This window comes from Rhopalosiphum maidis, chromosome 3, assembly GCF_003676215.2.
Source record: "Rhopalosiphum maidis isolate BTI-1 chromosome 3, ASM367621v3, whole genome shotgun sequence".
In the NCBI taxonomy this organism is placed as follows: Eukaryota; Metazoa; Arthropoda; class Insecta; order Hemiptera; family Aphididae; genus Rhopalosiphum; species Rhopalosiphum maidis.
The window spans coordinates 43845245-43865904 of NC_040879.1; the positions used below are offsets into that span (position 1 = coordinate 43845245).

At 28.7% G+C, this 20660-nt stretch overlaps 1 protein-coding gene across 1 annotated transcript in view; it reads left to right on the forward strand.

The window, feature by feature from the left end:
* Positions 1-18895, forward strand: part of LOC113555596 — a 104540-nt gene extending 85645 nt beyond the window's left edge. Inside the window, exons 70-75 of the mRNA XM_026960044.1 lie at positions 2163-2284; positions 2480-2601; positions 2715-2826; positions 12076-12207; positions 13364-13563; positions 18608-18895. Coding sequence (XP_026815845.1) covers positions 2163-2284; positions 2480-2601; positions 2715-2826; positions 12076-12207; positions 13364-13563; positions 18608-18694 — 775 coding nt within the window. The 3' untranslated portion in view covers positions 18695-18895. The remainder of the gene's footprint in view (positions 1-2162; positions 2285-2479; positions 2602-2714; positions 2827-12075; positions 12208-13363; positions 13564-18607) is intronic.
* The last annotated feature ends 1765 nt before the right edge of the window (positions 18896-20660 follow it).

Consider the following 20660-nt stretch of genomic DNA (forward strand, 5'->3'; position numbering starts at 1 on the left):
TCCGTTATATATTTTTCTGCAAGACCAAATTTCTGAATTTTGGCACTAAATACATTGTGATAAATGAAAAATAAAATATTCATGCTGATGTGATTGTGTAAAAACTGTTCGAAATGCATTAATAGAAGCCTGCTCGAAATCCATTAAAATTAACAAAAGTTTTAATGTAGGTTTAATTTTAAGTAAATTGTTAATTAAATGAGAGTAAGTTCGTTGAATTTTATTTAGTAATAACGCGTACACAGTAGGGCTCACGTTAAAATCACGATCTCCGTATTCAGTGAGTATATGTATTGAAAACAATTGGTAAAATAAAAGATGGTACAGTCTTAAAAGTTCCATCTACAAGCTATTTTGTGTATTTCTCTAATAAATTAAAAATAATAAAAACCCATCTTCATTCGGGCAGCTGTCGTATACTAAGAACTGTTTTTCATTTAATGTTGTTTTATTTTCCCGGAATTTGAATGTGGCTTACTGTTTTGATAGAACAAGTGAATTATGAATTCGATGTTTATAATTATTGTATGTTATAATACTGAAACTAAAGAAATTACACCTACCAGGTTGTTGTTGCCTATTACTTATTATATGATGAGGAGTATTTTGACTATTAATTACTGATTTTTCTTATTATTTACAGCAATTTTTGCTCATTATCAATTTACTTAATCTAATCCAAGAAATAACAAAATAAATAGTTTCATAAGTCATACATTTTAATAACAATTAATGTATATATTATAAGTTATAATATTGATATAATAGTATATTATAAGTAGTCGTTATGTTATAAAATCTATGACACATTACAATAAAAAAAAATATGTATTTTTATGTTCTTTCTCCCAAAAAACAAATTTACTCAAAGCTAAGTCGTTGATAATAGGCTTAAAAATATAACAGTTACTAGGTATAATAATTTTTAAATTATAATAATATTAGTAATTTTATAATTTGCATAAATTAACAAAGTATAATTATTAATAAGTACTTACTGACTACTTGACTAATTAATATTATACATCATATGTAAATTTAAATTATTCTATTTTATATTTGATTTAAATTTTAAACCATTATTAAGGATTATAGTTCGTAAATTATAATATCTCAGAAACTGGTAAACTACTAGTTGGCATTTTAATTTAGTTAGATCAACATTTACTTTGAACAATATAACTAATACTACGTACATATTATAAAAAGTAATATGGAAGTGCATTTAAAATAAACTGTACCCATATAATATTAATAGGTATCTGATAGGTTTATATACAATTATTAAATCAATAACGACGATAATAATATTATCATTGATTCGTTATTGCACAAAAGTTTTATGACAACTATAAAGAATCGTCCCATTAAAACGAATAAAATATTATATATAAGATGTTTAATGGTTGAAACTTGAAAGAGGTATATTTAATAGCTTATTATGTGTAATCTATGTACATTATAAAATTGTAAAATGTAAATATATCTTACTACAAAGAAGAAAAAACGAGTAAGTTCATTGAGCTTAATCGTATAATTCAGATAGGTCGTTAGATAGATTGCCGACTGTCATGTGAAGTAATTTTAAACTATCAATGCGTAAATGCGCATTAAATGGGGCATCGGTTTTTATTATCAACTATTAAGTCTTGCTTATTTTAATACTGTACGCACGAATTTTTGTAAGTATTTTATCACGTTACGTTTCGTAAATATTTTTTTGAAACGGGCTATTGTCTCAACAAATGTGAGCCACGCATCATAAGTGGTGTCAAGGTTGAGTCTGCAGAGCTTATCCTAAAAATACATCAGTTCTATCGTGTTGATACATTCGAATAAAGTTTTAATGTAAAATAAAATAAAATTGTTTTTAAATTATAATATGGATTAGTAGGTGCCTGATATAAAATATAGATAGTGTAACAAATAACTTTAAAAATTATCCATAAAATAAACGATAAATTATACACAATTCTGTTTTATATTAAAATTAACAATTAATTTCAATAATTGAACATTGGTTATTACTGAATGAGTAGACCTTGGACGACTAATAATATCAGTTTTTTTTCTATACCATATACATACAATGTAAAACGAAGAATTTTTCATTTATAATACAAACGTGTAAACATTATACAATTTATTTTTTGTGATTTCAGATTTTCAGCCGTTTTCTTTGGTGGCAACGGTTTATTCGACGAACCTCATAGCGTTGTCATCAACGGACAAGTGTTCGCAAGCCCAACGTTGTTTTTACAGTTCTTGAACAACATACAAATCGGTATAGTTTTAATACTCAATATTACATTACATGATATTTCGTGCGACTGGAAAACAAGTATTTGATAGACCTATAATGTGGAACCCGCAACAGTGTACTATATAATGTATAACGGCCGCACGATGTTTTTGATTTAAAAAAATAATAAAATATTAAAACTTTTATTATTCATTTGGTTTTTTTTTTTTTTTACAGGTGACGGAAATTCTGACGTATTCAACGCCATTAGGTTCGCGTCAAAGTTGCGTTTCAGGACGGCACATTCAATAATATTTTTACTGTTTCCGTGCAGCGACTGCGATCCGTCGAACATGATGGTAAACCCGATTGTTATAATTACATTAATTTACCACAAGTCTCTACAAGTAGAGCACACGTCGTATACATAACGCCTGAAGTTTTTACAACAATACAATTCGTATTATTTTAGTTGGACTATTCCGTTATCAACCACATAATTACGGAGAAAAGTATAAAGTTACACGTTTTAATGGACAAGCCATTCGTTCTTGATAAGTCACGAGTGGGGAGCTCGTTATTCGGTAAGTGTGCACAATTTACTTTTATTTTTCGTTGTGTCTTATTCGCATTATTCATATATTATTCTCGTACACGCGGAGTCTCCTCCAATGCAGCGGTTTGTTGTTCGGTATAAAACGAGCGTACACCTACTTACTGCATAAACGCTCTCCGCGGAGCGCTCTGCTCGATATATCGTTGGAAACGTTTCCATTTATTTATAATATTGTGATCGGTCGTATAATGGTTTATATATATAGTATACACCTATAGATACATAGATAAATGTTGGTACGCATACTACAGACAAAACAATAAATGTAGTTATAGATAAATGTTCAACACGCGGAACGAACCGACTGTTGTTATAAGCTGTATAATATTATTATTATATTATACATACATATATATATATATATAGACGTCGACAGTCGTTTTATGTAGGACCGTATACACAGGGTATCATATTATTTTATTGTGCCTACAACTACTGCAGTTCTGCATGGAAGGTGCGCTATAGTGCATAATATTATATTATATTCAGCGAATTGTCTGACAAAGTATAGGTAGATACTTCAAGTCTTCCGTGATCGCATGAAATCAAAAATCCCTTGACCACAGCGTCTATACAAATTTGGTCATGCTTGCGCGGCGTTTATTGTCTAATTGGCTTTTTTTAATTCGTGCTAAATCAAACACAGCTCGTCGTATATGATTTCTTGGCCTCGTAAATCACTGTGTTTTTGTAAATGCTACAAAACTAACGGTGATATAGATACAATATCTACAAATAAACAGTATATCCGTATACGTGTATAATACTGTATATATAGGCACCCTTAAGTGAAGCGATTAAAATTTGCATTTTTCATTTTCCTATTTTTTTCCAAAACAATGCATCCTTTTCAGTTACAAAAAAAAATTATAATTTAAATTACAACTATAGTAATATAAAAAATTCTCTTACTGCATTTAATTATAAGCCATGAGTGGCTCCAAAGGAATCTAATATATTATAGTAAATACAAACTTTCCAATCAATATACATATGATTACGAATTAACTATTTTATATCTCAAATCATATTGTTCACTATAGAACTTAAAAGTTCAAACACCCTCAGAAGTAGCAACATCTACTTGAAACTCGAAACTTTTCCGCTCCTGCTTTGCAAATCATTCAAACCCACTGATCCTTGCCTTTGGCTCCAAGAATATTCCTTCAGAAAATCTTTCAAGAAGGATAAAGAGAAACTGATGTAAAGATTTAGCATAAAAGAAAATATTTAAAAAAAAACCACGTCAAAAGTGTTAAGTAATTCCTTCATGTAATTCCTTTTAACAAGTCTTTCATTTTCATATTTATATTATATATATTACCTACATATACTTATATATGCGTATTTTAAATATATTTAATGATTAAATATTTCAAATAAATATCAAGTTTCAAAAAAACACATTACGTATAAGTATTAAATTGCTCTAGATATACAAAATATTGTATAATACGAAACTTTACTTATCTATATAGCCACAATAGATAGAACCACAGAACAAATAAACACATACAAATAATTACTAAATTCCAATGTCCCTGTCATAATAATTATTTTGAGTCATTTCGACCTCTACTTCATGCCACTATCAGTTAATATAATTATTTTAGTAGCCGAAAATAAACCGATATAGTGAGTATTTCTATAGATCGCAGGGGTCGTGACGTCCTAAGCATTTGCGTGTCACGTATACTTACAATATTAAACAATTGCATTATATTTAGGTTAAGTTCGTATACGATTGATTTGATTTTTTTCCCAGTTTGTTTGGCCGTTTGGTTCTAACTGACCTGATATTAAGCTTCACCAATTACTACGCATATTATGTAATATAATATTAGACGACCACTACCGCATGTTGTATGGAAAAATAAAGAAAATAAATAAGTAGGAGAGGAAAAATAACTGAATTTATAGCGTGCTCGGCGAGCGTTGGTATCTATAACATTAACGCGTATGTTGTGCGTGCACATTCGTCGTGGTGAAGACCATACAGTACCTAATGCACCCGGTCTGGCCGGCTCAATATTATAAATCATAATTTACGATACGAATTAAAATATTTAATATTTAAAATATTTCTATGAACGGCTATTCGGGCTTGGAATGAATTCTTTTTTTACTTTATTCTTTATTATTTTTTTTCCTCTTTACCATAACAGGTACACGTCAAGTCACGTTAAGTACGTTGGAAACATGAAATATAAAATTCATAATAAGTAACATATTATATTGTTTATAATGTTTATATAAATACCTATTAAAATGTAGTCAATTTATAAATGTAACATAAAAATAAAAAATAAATAATAATAATTAAAATTAATTAACATTTTCGTAATAAAGTTACTAAACACGGTACACAGTTGAAAATGTTGAAATTATTAGCAAGGTATCGTAAGAATCAATAAAGTTGTATTACATTATTTCCCTGATCCGATAGAGGGAAGACTTCATATCTCACTAGGACACGTCACTGATTTATTAATGTTTATTAATTTATGAGGTACGATCGACGCTTCGCGCATTTGGCTATGTAAATCCATGTTAAACGGGTAAATAATTGATTCATAAATTATCACTATTAGGTTACTAAACTACTAAAGAAAACTTGCGCTATCGTTTTGAGTAAATTGTCGTCATTAGCAATTGCGTTGATTTAGAAAAAAGTAATAACTCAAACTCAACCTTTCAGTGTGAAGCGCTAAAATGGTTCTGTACTTCTGTAGTATATCCCATTTATTTCATACTAAATTTAACCGAACAGTGTAGATAAACTGACTATTACTTCTATATTTTTAACGAGTAAAATGAAATAAATTGGTTTAAATAATAATAACGTAAATGATTGTATATTGGGGTCAATTCATGCAATTCATGCGTTCACATAGAGTTACGAGTAAAAATATTGGCCTAGAAGTCTTAATACATGTATTCATCTGTCAATTCATCATAATATATACATTAAATAGATTAAACAATTAACAGATATTATGTTGATTCTCGTGCTATAAATATCAATAATGTAATTTTTCCACTTGGTAGCTTTTTCAAAAAACCGCAAAACTTACCTATATTGAAATATTTGATACTTTTATGAATTTTCATTTACCTAATATTACTAACCAAACTCAAAAACACATTAAAAATATATTTTCCAATGATTGGTCTGTGTCTCTGTGTCTTTATTTACTACTTCTTTGCCATATATACATTTTTTTAACATCCTACGAAATATTTGCATCGGTACATGATAATTCTAAGACCACAATGTCTTTTACATTTTTTTTTTTTTTTAATAGGTAATAATTTAAACTAATTCAATATTTTATATTTGATCTGTCGTTATATTTTAAATATTTGTTTGAAGACAACTGCTGTAAAGTTAAATTTTGATCACTCTGAAAATGATACAGGCTGATATACCAAAATTAAATACTAATTATTTGAAAGGTATTAACGTGGTTTGAATGTTTTTATATTTATATTATATGAATAGAAGCAGGTTAAATAAATTTACTTTAAAAATAAATACATCTATGTAATGGATCTTTAATTTACCTAATCCATTGTTTCAGAAGTAATTTGGATGTGTCGTTATAATACACTCTTTATAATCCAACTATAAACAATTTCTTTTTCGATTATAGTGAACTACTATCTGTATTTTTGTTTAATTAAAAACCAGGTCGAGCAAACTATACTTGAATAGAAAAAAATCTATTATTATACTACTGAATGTAAAAATTTTGAAAAACCTAGCATTGATGTTCGTTAAAAAAAAATCGTATGATATTGTCTCGTACATATCATAATCACTGGTGTAATGAGCGTAAATATTGGCCTAGAAACTTATAAAACATTTATAACTTTACAATACTCAATGTACATTAAATAATTTGAATGAAAAAATATAAACAAAGACGGTATTTTTATTATGGACATCATTAAAAAACAAAACGAAATTTAATATCAAGAAACAATGATACAAAATATTAGCACGTTAATTGTGCTACACGGTGACGTAATTCGGAATTTGCCTTTGGAGAGGGAATTTTAATTTTTAGTAGAAAACTGTAAACTTTATTCATTTAAAAAAAAAAAACCTTTAACTCTCTGAGTTAAAAAATGTGTTTATATGAAAAAAATATGAAAACTATGAAACAAGTAAAATTGTCCACTCCAAAATATGAACGTTTTAAGTTTTTTTTAAATTTGTATGTTCATAATAAAATAAATATTAAACTAAAAAAGTTGGCCAGTAATCTGACAGTATAGGTACTTGAGTGTACTTCATAACTGAGTAAGCCGCAGTAATGTATGTGTTAAATTTAAATTCAATGAATTAATAATTTTATGAACTTTCGGTCATAAAATCGATATTTTTTATTTATATAACAAAAAGTTAAATTAAATTAAAAATATCAAATGTCTAAAAATAGTTCAAAAAGAATCGAAATATTTTAAAAATTATGCCATGTACAGATAATGAAAATAGAATCATTTGGTGAATAATGAATAGGTATACGAGTATTCAAGAATATATGATTTTTTTAATTACATAAAAACAAAAATCTAATCTGCTTTTGTGTGAACATTTCCGTCTTCCTTCATTGTTTCTTGATTATTTAGAAAAGTACCTAATGGAAATTTTAAATTTTAAGTTCTCAAAAGTATCATATAAATCATATTACATATTTTAGATTCTAAGAAATAGAATGAATATATTGATTTTATAATGATGTTTTTTTTTTTTTATGTCAGCCATTACCTTTTATTATGAAAATGTTACAATTTTCAGTTTTGAAGGTGGTTTCCGGTAGCAAATTATATCTAATTGGCACTTTAGGGAAAGGAGAAAGGATCAAAAGTAAAAATTACTAGTTATATAATACCATATTGAAAATATTCAATATAATAGGAAAAACAAATTTAAAATAATTGAGAAAAACATGCATTTTATGCAAAACCAGTATTCGACAAAATTGATTTTGTATTTTTGATGAAACTAAAAAAAAAAAAAATAACTTAGATATTTGAAATTTTAACCAAATATTTAAGTATCAGAAATTTATATACATAAGATGCCAAAGGTGTATTTTACTTTTTTAAGCTATTTTTAGACATTTTAAATTTTTTTTCTATAAATGTCGATAAAAAATGTTTGCTAGAACAATTAACTTGAAAAATTAATACAATGTTTTTCATAAGTTTATAGATATTTAATATTTAATATTAATAGGTAAACTTATGATTTTTATATATTTACATGTTTTATTAAAAGATCAAAATAAAATTTTGAAAAACTTTGTTAAATTCACGAACATTTTCCTATTATTACACAGTCAACAATTTAATAAAAGGTTTCTCACAAGTATAGTTTATACCGAAACCAACAAAATCTTAAAATTGTTTAAACCTTTTAAATTTATAATAAATTAAGTATTTAAACGAATTATAACAATTATTATAGTTATTTGTTGAATTTAGAAATATTTTTTATGAGTACTTGCTTTCAACGTTTATAGTTATATTTTAAATATTCAACAATGTTTCGACCCAACGCAATGTTTTTGGAAAGAATCAATTCAACCTACTGACTAGTGTCTAGTGACTACTGTATTATTAAATGTAAAAGAAAATACAATATAAATACATCGTAAAATATACTTAATAATAATATAGGTGGGCTGAGGTAGGTTTTCGTTTAGAATCGTTTTTCTTATGCAATGATTTATAGTTAAATTTAAATTTAGCACATACATTGCAGTGACTTACTCTCAACGACGAGACTCACTCGACGCCTACAACTGTACAGTAGAATGGTTGCCTACTTTCCTCCTTTTGATGATTGCATAAACATTTAAAAAAAAATCTTGAATGTTGTATAACAATATGGATTTTTCGATTCCACCGTGTATAAATAAAATGTCGATACGGTAAAACTTGGTAATGATATTAAATAAAAAAATCAACTGAACGACCTAAAAAGGTTCTTTTAAAATATGCATTTCGTTCGCGTTTGCGTTCTCTATTTGATGTAATAGAATAGCGAGTGACTATCATGACGTTTTCGTGTCATTCGCAACGTATCAACGTGAACGTGATACACGCGCATACTTTTCAAACACTGATTGTGGGGTACTGGGGCGGTATAGTAGTAAAATTAACGATATACACCGTATTACTGTAATACTGTGTCAACGCATTATATTATTATCGTAATATTAACGCGCGTACAGCGGTTAATGCCGATTTCCGATCGGCTCGATCGCCGTCTACAGCGAGCTCAAAGGTCGGAGACGTGTGTTCCTTATACCCATAATAATAATAATATAATCGACAAGTGGTATTGCAGTACCGATACTGGAAAATCGCAAGTAATATCGTAACGGCACAGCACATGATACAATGTTGTGCGTCGTCGGTATATATCGCGCCCGCTAACCGCGAAATCCCGTATATATTATTATCTCGGGTATACGATCGCGGCGACAACAACAATAATAAGAATGATATATGAATTCTGTGTGCCCGTTCGTACTGCAAACAACCGCGTCTGGTTTTTGCGCAAATACGTGCGGATCGTCTGCAGTGCGTGTACGGCAAATTGCGAAACGTAGGTGCGTTTACGTGTCGTGTATTGTAATGATAATACGTCATACGCGCGGTACCCATACTACAGTCGTAGGCGTTCCGGAAAAATGTACAAAGACGCTTTTTCCGAATTATCGAGGAGAACGAATGAAAAAATTGTTTCGGTTACATTTTTGTAGTCCGATCTTTTTTCCGTCGGCCTTTTGTTTTCCAAAACTGCGCTACGTCTATCTGTGGAAAATTGTAGATTTAAATTTTTTATATAACACCTGACTACGTAGATTATATGGTTTTCGTGGCAAGAATTAATACGAGACCTGCTGCGCGGTTATAGAGTGCTTACGGCATTTGAACAGGTATACCTCTGCACTGGCTGCGGCACTCGATGCTTATAATATATCCACGTATTATTTATAATATCTCGAACCACTTCGCGGACCACTGGCCCTGAGCGATACGTGTTACCGTGTCTGTCTTAGCAGAAACCAAAACGCCGGTAAAAATGATAAACGAAATACATTAATAATTGTATAGAATACAATATAATGTGTTGTACTTGCGCGGTCCATGGGAACAGTTGAGTAATACAAGCCGTTTTCAAGAGTACAAAGACCTCGCGCAGCATAGACGGATATCATGGTATAATATTATAATATTATTATATCGCGGTGAATGTGCTGCATTTAGTATCACTGCAGTACGGACGGTAGGTAGGTAGGTATAGGTTATATTGCGAATAAATAATATTAACCAAGAGGTGTATTATAGTCGGTCATGATGGTGTAACGTCACGTACGTATATATATATATATATATACGTATTATATCTGTTAAATAATAATCGCGCGCGTTGTCTTTGTGCGGCGCGATATCATTATTATAATATTATATACCTAGGTAGTAGGTGCGCATTTTCAGACAACGGGTCGAAGAAAAAAAAAAATTTATTTTATTTAGGCGACGACGCTCGTGCGGTTTCGTCGATATAACGCTCATTATATCACACGGTGCCCTACGAAAGTGTACCTGTACGGTATATACGGTACAAAATATACCTGTGTATTATATATATACATGTAATAAAATACGCATGAAAAAAATGCACACGCCCATTAACCTAATAACACATTCATCGACTGAAACACAGTGACAGTGTACGAGAGACACATAGATAATCATATAATATTATAATAATTAATGTAATATAGCATAATATATTTATAATAATAATATAGTACATAAAACGATCCATATCATAAGAAATTTGTTTTTTAACGGACTATAATATAATACTGAACTTAATTATTATTAAAACGATTCCAGTACCGAAACAAAGGTTCATCCAATTTATTTTGTTTATTGAGTAAAACAAAATTTTGACTTTTAGTGGTTTCAAGTGTCGTATAATTATTCAATTTATTTGTTTTTCAAATAAAATGGACAAGTAAAATACGCAATGTAAATAAAAATATTAATCAAAAATTTGTGGAAAAGACAGCATACATATATATGTATATACACACAATGTGATTTTTTAAGTACGCTTACCCCATTTTTGTGCTTGACTGATGCATAATATATTCAAATTCTAGTTTTTGGAATTTTTAAACGTAATTAAAGATGATATTTACGAGCACTTATATTTTTCACAACAAGAATCCTGTAGCGATACCAACTTTAGATTCTCAAATGAGAACATATATATTTTAGAGAAAAATGTGAATCAGGTAATTTTTCTGAAAATGTTGACGTATTGTTATCGAAATTTGAATGAAAACTTCCGGAGATATTCTACTTTAAATACTAAGGAATAAGGATAATATAGTCTATTATACACATTTCCTTTGTTTTGAAAATTGTCAGGTGCAATATTAATCCATAAACATTTAGTACTATTACTACTTATTAAAGTAGTAATTATTAACGAATATTTTATATTGCATACCGAATTATAGTTATCGAGCTCGTATCCATTTACAAAGTATTTAGTATAATATACTATATTATTATCCTCATTCCTTAGTATTTAAAGTAGAATATCTCCGGAATTTTTCGTTCAAATTTCGATTACAATACGTCAACATTTTCAGAAAAATTACCTGTTTCACATTTTTCTTTAAAAACTATATATTCTCATTTGAAAAAAACAACATAAAAAGGTTTAAAATGAAAATAACTATAAAAATTATGGTTAGGTATAACTTATCATTTAAATAAATGAATCGCCCCTTGAATAATAAAATAGTATTACCACATAAGAATTATTGTAAAATTAGAAATTGTATAGCACTAGAACACGGAAATACTTAAATATTCAATACTCAAATCAATAAAACCATTATAATTCCTGTTAAATTTTTAGAAAAAATAGGCTAATGTGTAGAGTTCCTATATCGAATATAATGAAATAAGGTTTAAGTGTAGTGATCGTGTGGATATAATAATATTATGAATTATGTGCGAGATAGGTGTACACGACTTGAAATATTGATACATTTTAATTTATCATATAAACATGTTTAAAACAAAATTATAAAATACATATTATTATAATTTATAATAACGTATTATACAATAATATTATAGTATTAAGTGTTTTTGGCCATATGTGTTTTAGGTGTCGACGCCGAGACGGCATACACGAGAAACGATTTCAAGGCATTAAAAGGAGACGCGGGTCTCAGAAAGCAGGTGAAGTTAACGAAGAACATGCTGGGATACTGCACGCCGATCGTTTTGGAGTCGAACGGTTTGTGGATTGAACTGTCGATAGTATTATGCGCGCAAACATTTTATAAAAATATATATGTGCGTCCCGCAAGGAATTTACCGTTTTAAAATTGTCGCGCTGACAATAATGGTACGAGCTGCGGTGTGTCATCTATTGTTACACTACAACACTTTAAATAAGTAAATCCTCGGTGGGGTACACTATATGTACATGTTATACGTCATATATTCATATATGCGATCGATGTCTTTAAAATATACAGCGTTCAGTCCCACTATGTTTGTCCTCGCCGTATATACATATTCTGTACGGACGATCGCCTGCTGTATATATATATGATATACGAGTCTCTCTACCCTCCTCCCGCTTAGACTTAAAAACTTACCCAACTGTTTGAATACTTAATGGAAATTAGCCATTCGACTTTTAAAATATTTCCATAAATCAAAAATCGATAAATTAACTATTTACGTGTCACAGAGAGCTGCACGAAGACACGCCATACTTATTTATTTTTTTATTATTGAGTTTAAGTATAAACCGTAAACTTCTATCAAATATAATAATAGTTTTAACTAGGATACAGTGATAATAATCAAAAAAAAAAATGTCATACTTTAAAAATGTATTATATTGACACGGCGCACATCAAACGTTGTGTAAAACATAGTATATACAATGATTCGTTCATTGCTTACTTCATTTTTTCTTCAACGATATAGTCATTCATTATCTGATTCTTTTTTTTTAATTTTCAAATACACAAAAATAACAAAATTTTTAAATTCTTGAGATTTTTTTGTACTACTTAAGAAGTGTCCTATGGAAATACAAATTTATGTTTTTTCAAATAAGAGCCCCCATTTTTACCACTTAGCAAATCATTTTCATGACAATGTTAAAAAAGCCTTAGAACTTGAAAATATATAATCTTTAAATATAAGTATTTAAAAATCTCAAAACTCAGAATTCGAATAAAATCGTTATTAAATGAGAAATAGGGGTTTGTAGTAGTCTTAATGATAACCTCTGTATAATTTATAATATTATTCCTAGCATACCACATACTTAGTGTATGTATTCGCATCGATTTCGATTGGGTTTAACGAATTGATAATGACATACCTAATGTTTCGGTTAGTATTCTTAATGATAATATTATAATCTTTCGCAGGTTCGTTGTTCACGTCGAAAAAAATGGAAACCGACAACTTGAATTTAGTGAAAAAATTTTTGCAAGTTTTCGCTAAAAGGATTGCCAAGACAGCGCCGGCGCCGACATGTCAGACGTGCGAATGCAACTCTGACGATAATGGAATTAGCCACATGGACTGTTATCCTTGTTCGTACCCTACGGCCGCTAACATCGAATACGTAAGCAATAAATAAAACACCGTAAATACTTACACACAAATGCATTATACCTATATATATATATATATATATATATAGTGCAACAGTTCCCGTGTATCATATATATTATTATTACTATATGCACAATAATAATAATATTGTTGTATTAGGTATAATACAATAATAAATTATAATAATATCATAGGCATTGTAATATTGTAATGAACCGAGCAAATCCTTGATTTCTGCAGAACGGTTACAACATATTATTATAACAAATGCATTGTAAGTAGGTATACAATATATAAATATACGAGTAAACGATAACAATATTCCGTCTTCGTTCTGGAACGCGTTCATATACGGTCGCGGTGCCCGCGCGTGTGCCCGAACCAGGCGGTTGAAAACAATAACGACAAGTACCCATTGTGATATTTTGTGATCATACCGCTGCAGAAGTTCCCAAACGTATTTTAGTCTCAGTGTACGATTATATTCCCGTTTCCCGGCATAGAAAAATTTTTGAAGGCGTAAAAGTTTGGTCACTGGCTCGTGAATTGTGATACCTACATATGATTAAGTATTTGTATTGAAATGTACTGAACCGCATTTATGTAATTTTATGTCTTAAAATTCTTGTTAGAACAACTCGCGTGAGATCTTGTTCATATTTCTAAGCCTTAAATCTACATTCCTTGTGCAATTTTTTTACTAAAATTTAATTTACATATTTTATTGATTTTGAAAAATTTCGCTTCATAAATAAAAAAATAAAAACCAAAATCGATTTTACACAAAACTGGCATCGCGTAAATATTCTGGGTTTTCCGTGATTTTATTTTTTCCGATTCTTTGAAAAAATACTGTGCATTTTTCCCAGAGTACAAATTAAATCAAATCAACTGTAAAAGTTCACTCTGAAAGTTGATTAAAATTTTACTGATCCAAAAACCAAAAGGCGATGACATACGTAAAAACATAAATTGAATAAAAACACATTTGATTCAATACACCACCACTCAGAATCTAAAACGAAATAGGTAGAATATTGGATTTACTCGCATTATAATTTATAGTCATTATGTTACAGTAGGAATGTATACAATACACTCTTATAACGGACTAACTTTTCAATTAAATTACGCCATATTATGTTCTATTTATTGTACATTATATTTCAGTATATTGTACATATAATATAAACTATATATTAATGATATTACACAATAACGTAAAATGACATTAATCATTATTAGCGATAATAAACGTCATGTCGTTGTTAGAGAAGTCCGTTCGTGGAAAATTGACGGATTGCGTAAGTCCCCCCGATAATCTGATATAGCGTGGGTTTTCAAACACCCCTGCTGTCAGCAAACGAACCGCGAATCCAAAAATTAAATTACTAACTATTTTGTTTCCTAGAATGGATCTATGAGAAAATATCTAATTAAAAAAAAAATAATTGCTTATTATAGGTATATACTATACAAGGTGATTTACCAAAGATGAGTTTTATGTGAGAGATAAAAATAACCGAAATTCATTTTTATATATAGATTTAATTGGAGAATTAAATTTGGCATAAAAAACATGTCCCCTGAAATACTACATCTAATTTATATTTAATGTATAACCATTGTTATAAGGACTTTAATCCTTAGTAAATAGTAGCTTAGTACTCATAGTACCTACATAAATACAATTGAACTACACAAAAACGACCAAGTAATAGGTATTTAAAAAAAAATATTCTAATAAAAATAATGCTTCTTATTTAAAAAAAAATAAGACTGTATTGGGCTGTTTTTGAATGACAAGAAAAAAAATGAAATATTTGAAAAAATAGATTTAAGTATATTTAGAAATACCAAAAATCAGGTTTTAAACAAATGCATAATTATTTATTAATGGATACATAAAAAGAGGAGAGTATGTTTGATGAACTCTTCCTGAATTGTATTGATATATTATAATGTATTCATTATATACTATAAAATTTATGTTCAGTTATATTAGTTTTATTAAAAATTTAAAAACCATACTTATTTATACTGTTACACTTATTAACAATTTGAAATTAAGTATTCCCAATACAATTATAACAAATTCAGTTGCATTAAACTAGATTCCATATGAATTCTTATAACAATATTATGTGTGTTAGAAGTATTGAAATATTTACAATATTGAATATGATAACTAAGGCTCTGAAAAAAAAAATGTATCCTGAATGTGATTTTTCTCGAAGCAGAATACTTATCAGAGTATTAGGATTTATATAAATCAAATTTTGAACTAACAGTTTATTATTTATAATTATTTAAAGTTTAAAAGACAAGTTTAACTTGTTAAAAATCAATTATCCTGTACATATCTAAACTCCACGAGGCACTGATATAGTGGAATCGGTATCGATTGATAACTAAAATTAAATTATTGTACTAAATTGAAATTTTCTTAAAAATATTCTGTGTATGAATAAAAAATTAACAATATATACTGCTTCAAGGTATAATAATAATTGCCCCCGCATAGAAACTGAATCATGTGCAGTCACCGTTGCCGCCGTTTATGGGCCAAACGAGTGTGATATACTGATATGTATATACAATTGATATTACTAAAATACTATATAGGTACTAACTATTCTGAAGTTTTAATTTTTTTTTTTTTTTATTGTACTTTTTATATAATATTTTGATAGATTTTCAAGACATTTTTGTATTTTTTTTCATGGTTTTAACTTTTTAAATTTTGAAATGAATGACAGTATACATTTTTAATTGCATAACCTGAAGCAGAATATTTTTCTAAGTATTTCAATACATATACAAGTCAAAAAATAAACTCGAAGAAGTTAATAAGTTATACTTTGTATTAGTATTTAAACTGTAGAACTCCGCAATATGTTAGTGTGCTACTCTATTCGTCTAAACTTTGAATACTTATAATTAATTACTTGTTTGAAATTCATTAGAATTTTTGTATCGCCGTTCTCAAATAGATTTTCTGCTTTGGAAAATTAAATAAAATATGTGCTCTGTCTTTCAGAAAACGTTTAAATATATACATAACATTTTTTTCGATAATTTTATTTTGGAAGACATCGGGCTATGTAAAAATAATATTTAAAACAACAAAAATAAAAACTTTTTGAAATCATGAACGTACACACACTTGTACGGACTACACTGTATTATATTATTATTATTATTATTATTATTATTATAGCAACGACGTGAACAAACCGGCGGCCGACTCGTAAAATATGTATAATACGTTCGCTACCTAACTACCTATAATAATACTGCGACTGCTACGATATTATATTTTATTTATTATTTTCAAGGCGAATACCATAATATAATAATATAATGTTACAGTAACAGATTTCCTACCTTCCTGGTGGTACCTACAGTGTATCTACACACAATATCATTATATAGTATATCTGCGCTGTGCCGGTCTCTCGTTCGTCCGGGAAGTGTTTTTTCGACGCGCGATCACAGCACGCACACACACACACACACACACACACACACACGCTCGACCGGTTGCATAACAATTTATTTATTATTACTATATTATATTATGTTGTGTTATAGACAAGTGTGCGTTTGTTTGTATGTATGCATGCGAGTGCGTATGCGCGTAAAAATATAATCGTCATCACACGACATATTGTATAGAACTTCACAATAACAGTGTTATCGTCATTGTTTTAACACCGTGATAATATTATAATAGTATTAAGTTACACGAATATTATAATACTGTCGACGTGTGACATGTACATTTAGACGGAGACGAAGGAGCACGAGGACTCTAAAAGGAGGGGTAGCGGGTTGTGGGTAGCGTTCCACGGGAATGGAGAGCCGCGCCGTCTCTACGGCGTTGGTTCCATAATAATTATTATCATATTATTCGACTGTTGTATCGTATCATCTACGGTTTTCGACATATTCGGCTTATTTTTGATATTTTTTTCCACCACACGTCAAATTACTCTTAACGATAGACTTATATCGTAGTTGGAAATCCAATATTATTCACAAAATACTGTTACCGATATAACTATAAATGGTTACAAAAATCACGATTATAACACGAAACGTTTTAATGGCACCTTTAAGATTTAGTCAAACTACCAAAAATTGATTATAAGTATAACAAATTATAATGTATTTGAAATGAAAATATATGATAATAATTAAAATATACAAATAATGGTTATATAATATCAAGTAAATATATTCTAAAATATCTAACTGAATGAATGATAATATTGCGAATACAAATATTCGATTTTATAAGAATGTATTTAAATACTTTTTGCCTACGCACAAAACAACATAACATAATAATATGTATAATATCAAAATAGACATAATCGTAGTTTTTACGAACGACACTTCTTGTTTTGTTACAAATTATAATTTTATAAATTGTCCTATTAAAGTTGTGCAAAAAATGTTAATACGGAAAGTTAAATTAATAATAAATTTGTATTAAAATAAACCATCGCCTTAATTTGGTTAAGCCAATGAAACCGAGAAAATTGTCTTTTTAGTACGCTTTACAGCTTGTTAAAAAATAATTATAAATAATAATACTAAAACTATATGCAAGTGTACGTAAGCAGTTTAAAAAAAATAAGTTAATAACTAACATTATTAGTTGCTAGAATAAGTGTGGGCAGCCAATGCCAAGACGTATCTATTATCGCCCCACCGTGCCACCGTGGATAGTAGTTTCTGTCGTAATATTTTGTGTTGTGACTTGTAAACGGATACGATAAAAGGAGCAAATGCCGAATAAAATAGCAATGTAACTAGAAATCCGATAAGAGTATTTTTTTGATTACTAATCATTTCACTTTATATAATATAGTTAATTAAATCTCGTATTCCAATATATACGCAGTACGCGTGTATACATATAGGCAATCAACGTTTTCCCGTCTACACAGTCTTATTGTGTGGTCATGGGGTGGATTTTATTTTAAAGAACCAATACGGCTGACGCAGTATTTTAATATGTATGAGTGTTTGTTTTTTTTTCACAGGGTTTCAACGACGATTTTATTCCGCCAAATGTTCTATCATACGATTCCGGCAACGGATTCTACTACGACGATCACAACGTTAATTAACCGCCGACATAACGCCGTATGACACTATATTTATTTTACTATTGTTATAATGTATACATCACATGAAATGCGTCGCTCTCTAAATATATCCAAAATTTTATTTTCATTATATTATTATTACCCTACCTATTATATTATTATATTATACACTATATTATTGCATATTTTATTTCATTCGTTAATAAATTATTGGTTGCTATATATTTTATCGTTAAATTATTGATGTGTTGATATTATCTTTATTCCATAGAATCACGCCCTATATTAAATGTTTACACACTATGACGTATATTGTAGTATATTATATTTACATAGATGATACATAAAATAGCTCGGCCGGTAAAAAATATAATATATTACGACACTAAATAATCTCCGTACCGATTCAAATAGTGAATTGTTAATGATCGATAGTACTTGAATATTATAATATACTCATACATTGTATAGGATCTTATTGCTTACTCAATACTACTAGCAACTGCAACGTTGGTCTGTTCATCACTTTTTTATTATTTAATATTTTCACTATAGTTTTAAACTGATAACTATTACTTAAGTTAAAGGTAGGTACCCGCTAATTATTTTGTATTTTATATAAAATATATAAAATGTTCAGTTTAAATACCTAAACGACTTACAAATGAGATACAATATATTCCACATAAGTTGTTCATAAAGCAATTTATTGATATCGAAAAGTCGTGACGTTCACAGTTTTATTTGATAAGCGTTCGAACTGTCCGCCTCCTTCACTCAGAATAATATTTTATATACAATGATGTATTGCATTTTATTTTATTTCATCCTACTACGCAACAGAAATAAGTTCTTCGTTTTTTTAAAAAAAATAATTTATTTTAAAAATAACAGTAATAAATGATTCTATTTCACGCAATTCGTCCATTTTTTCAATCAAAATATTTGTTTAGTGATAAGTTACATGACTACATAAATATTTTATATAACATTTTTAAAGTAAGGTTAGGAATATGTATATTTTCAAAGAAAAAAAGGCTACAATTATTTTTATTTTCGTTTTTGGGGGCTTTTGATGGGGCTAAACAGTAAGCATCCTTACGCTCCTCGATTTCCATTAATAAATCATTGATACCAACGACCCGTATGGCAATGCACTAAAATATTCAAACATTTGAACATTATACCATTTATAGCTATATAAGAATAATTCAAATGGAATTGTATTCAGGAGCTACTATATTAATTTTGATGTAAAAATCCCAAATTTTCATCATGTGTGATCAAACACCAGCTTCCACTGGCCTTGCATTTTACAGCATAAAATACAAATCCGTAATTCGTTTATAACTTAAATATCATACACGAGTCGATTGCTTTGCACTTTTAAGTCTCACCTTATTCGTCATATCAAAGCGTTTTGAATAAGTACAACAATTTTATTGTATTAAAAAAACGAAAACATATCTCGACGAAAAAACGATGCAAACACTATAATCCCATTACACTGCTTAATATACTTTGGGTAAATCATTAAATCGGTGTAACTGTGGGTCATATTATCAGTTAAGTATATGTTTGTATAATATTATTATGACAATGCTTGGGCGATCTATTGGCTATTTTATATTACTAACTCCAACATTTTACGATCAATATCACGCGACCTCACTCGCACACAAATGATTTTAAATATTCTTGATTAAAATTAATTTTTGGCAACTCCCAACTGCGATTTCCGGACTACAAGTTATTTTAAAATACAAGGTGTTCAATATATATTAAAATATAATAATATATCGTATGGATTTTGTTTAATCAACGATAAAATTTTCTGAATTGGACACATCAATAATTCTGAACATTAAAATTGTTTTGTGATCATTTACTTAGTTCTTAGACTAGGAGTATTTAAAATGTTGCAAAATATAAATACTATTGAAGTAATTCTAGTTCAAAGAGTTTGTAATTATTAAATCATATTGTG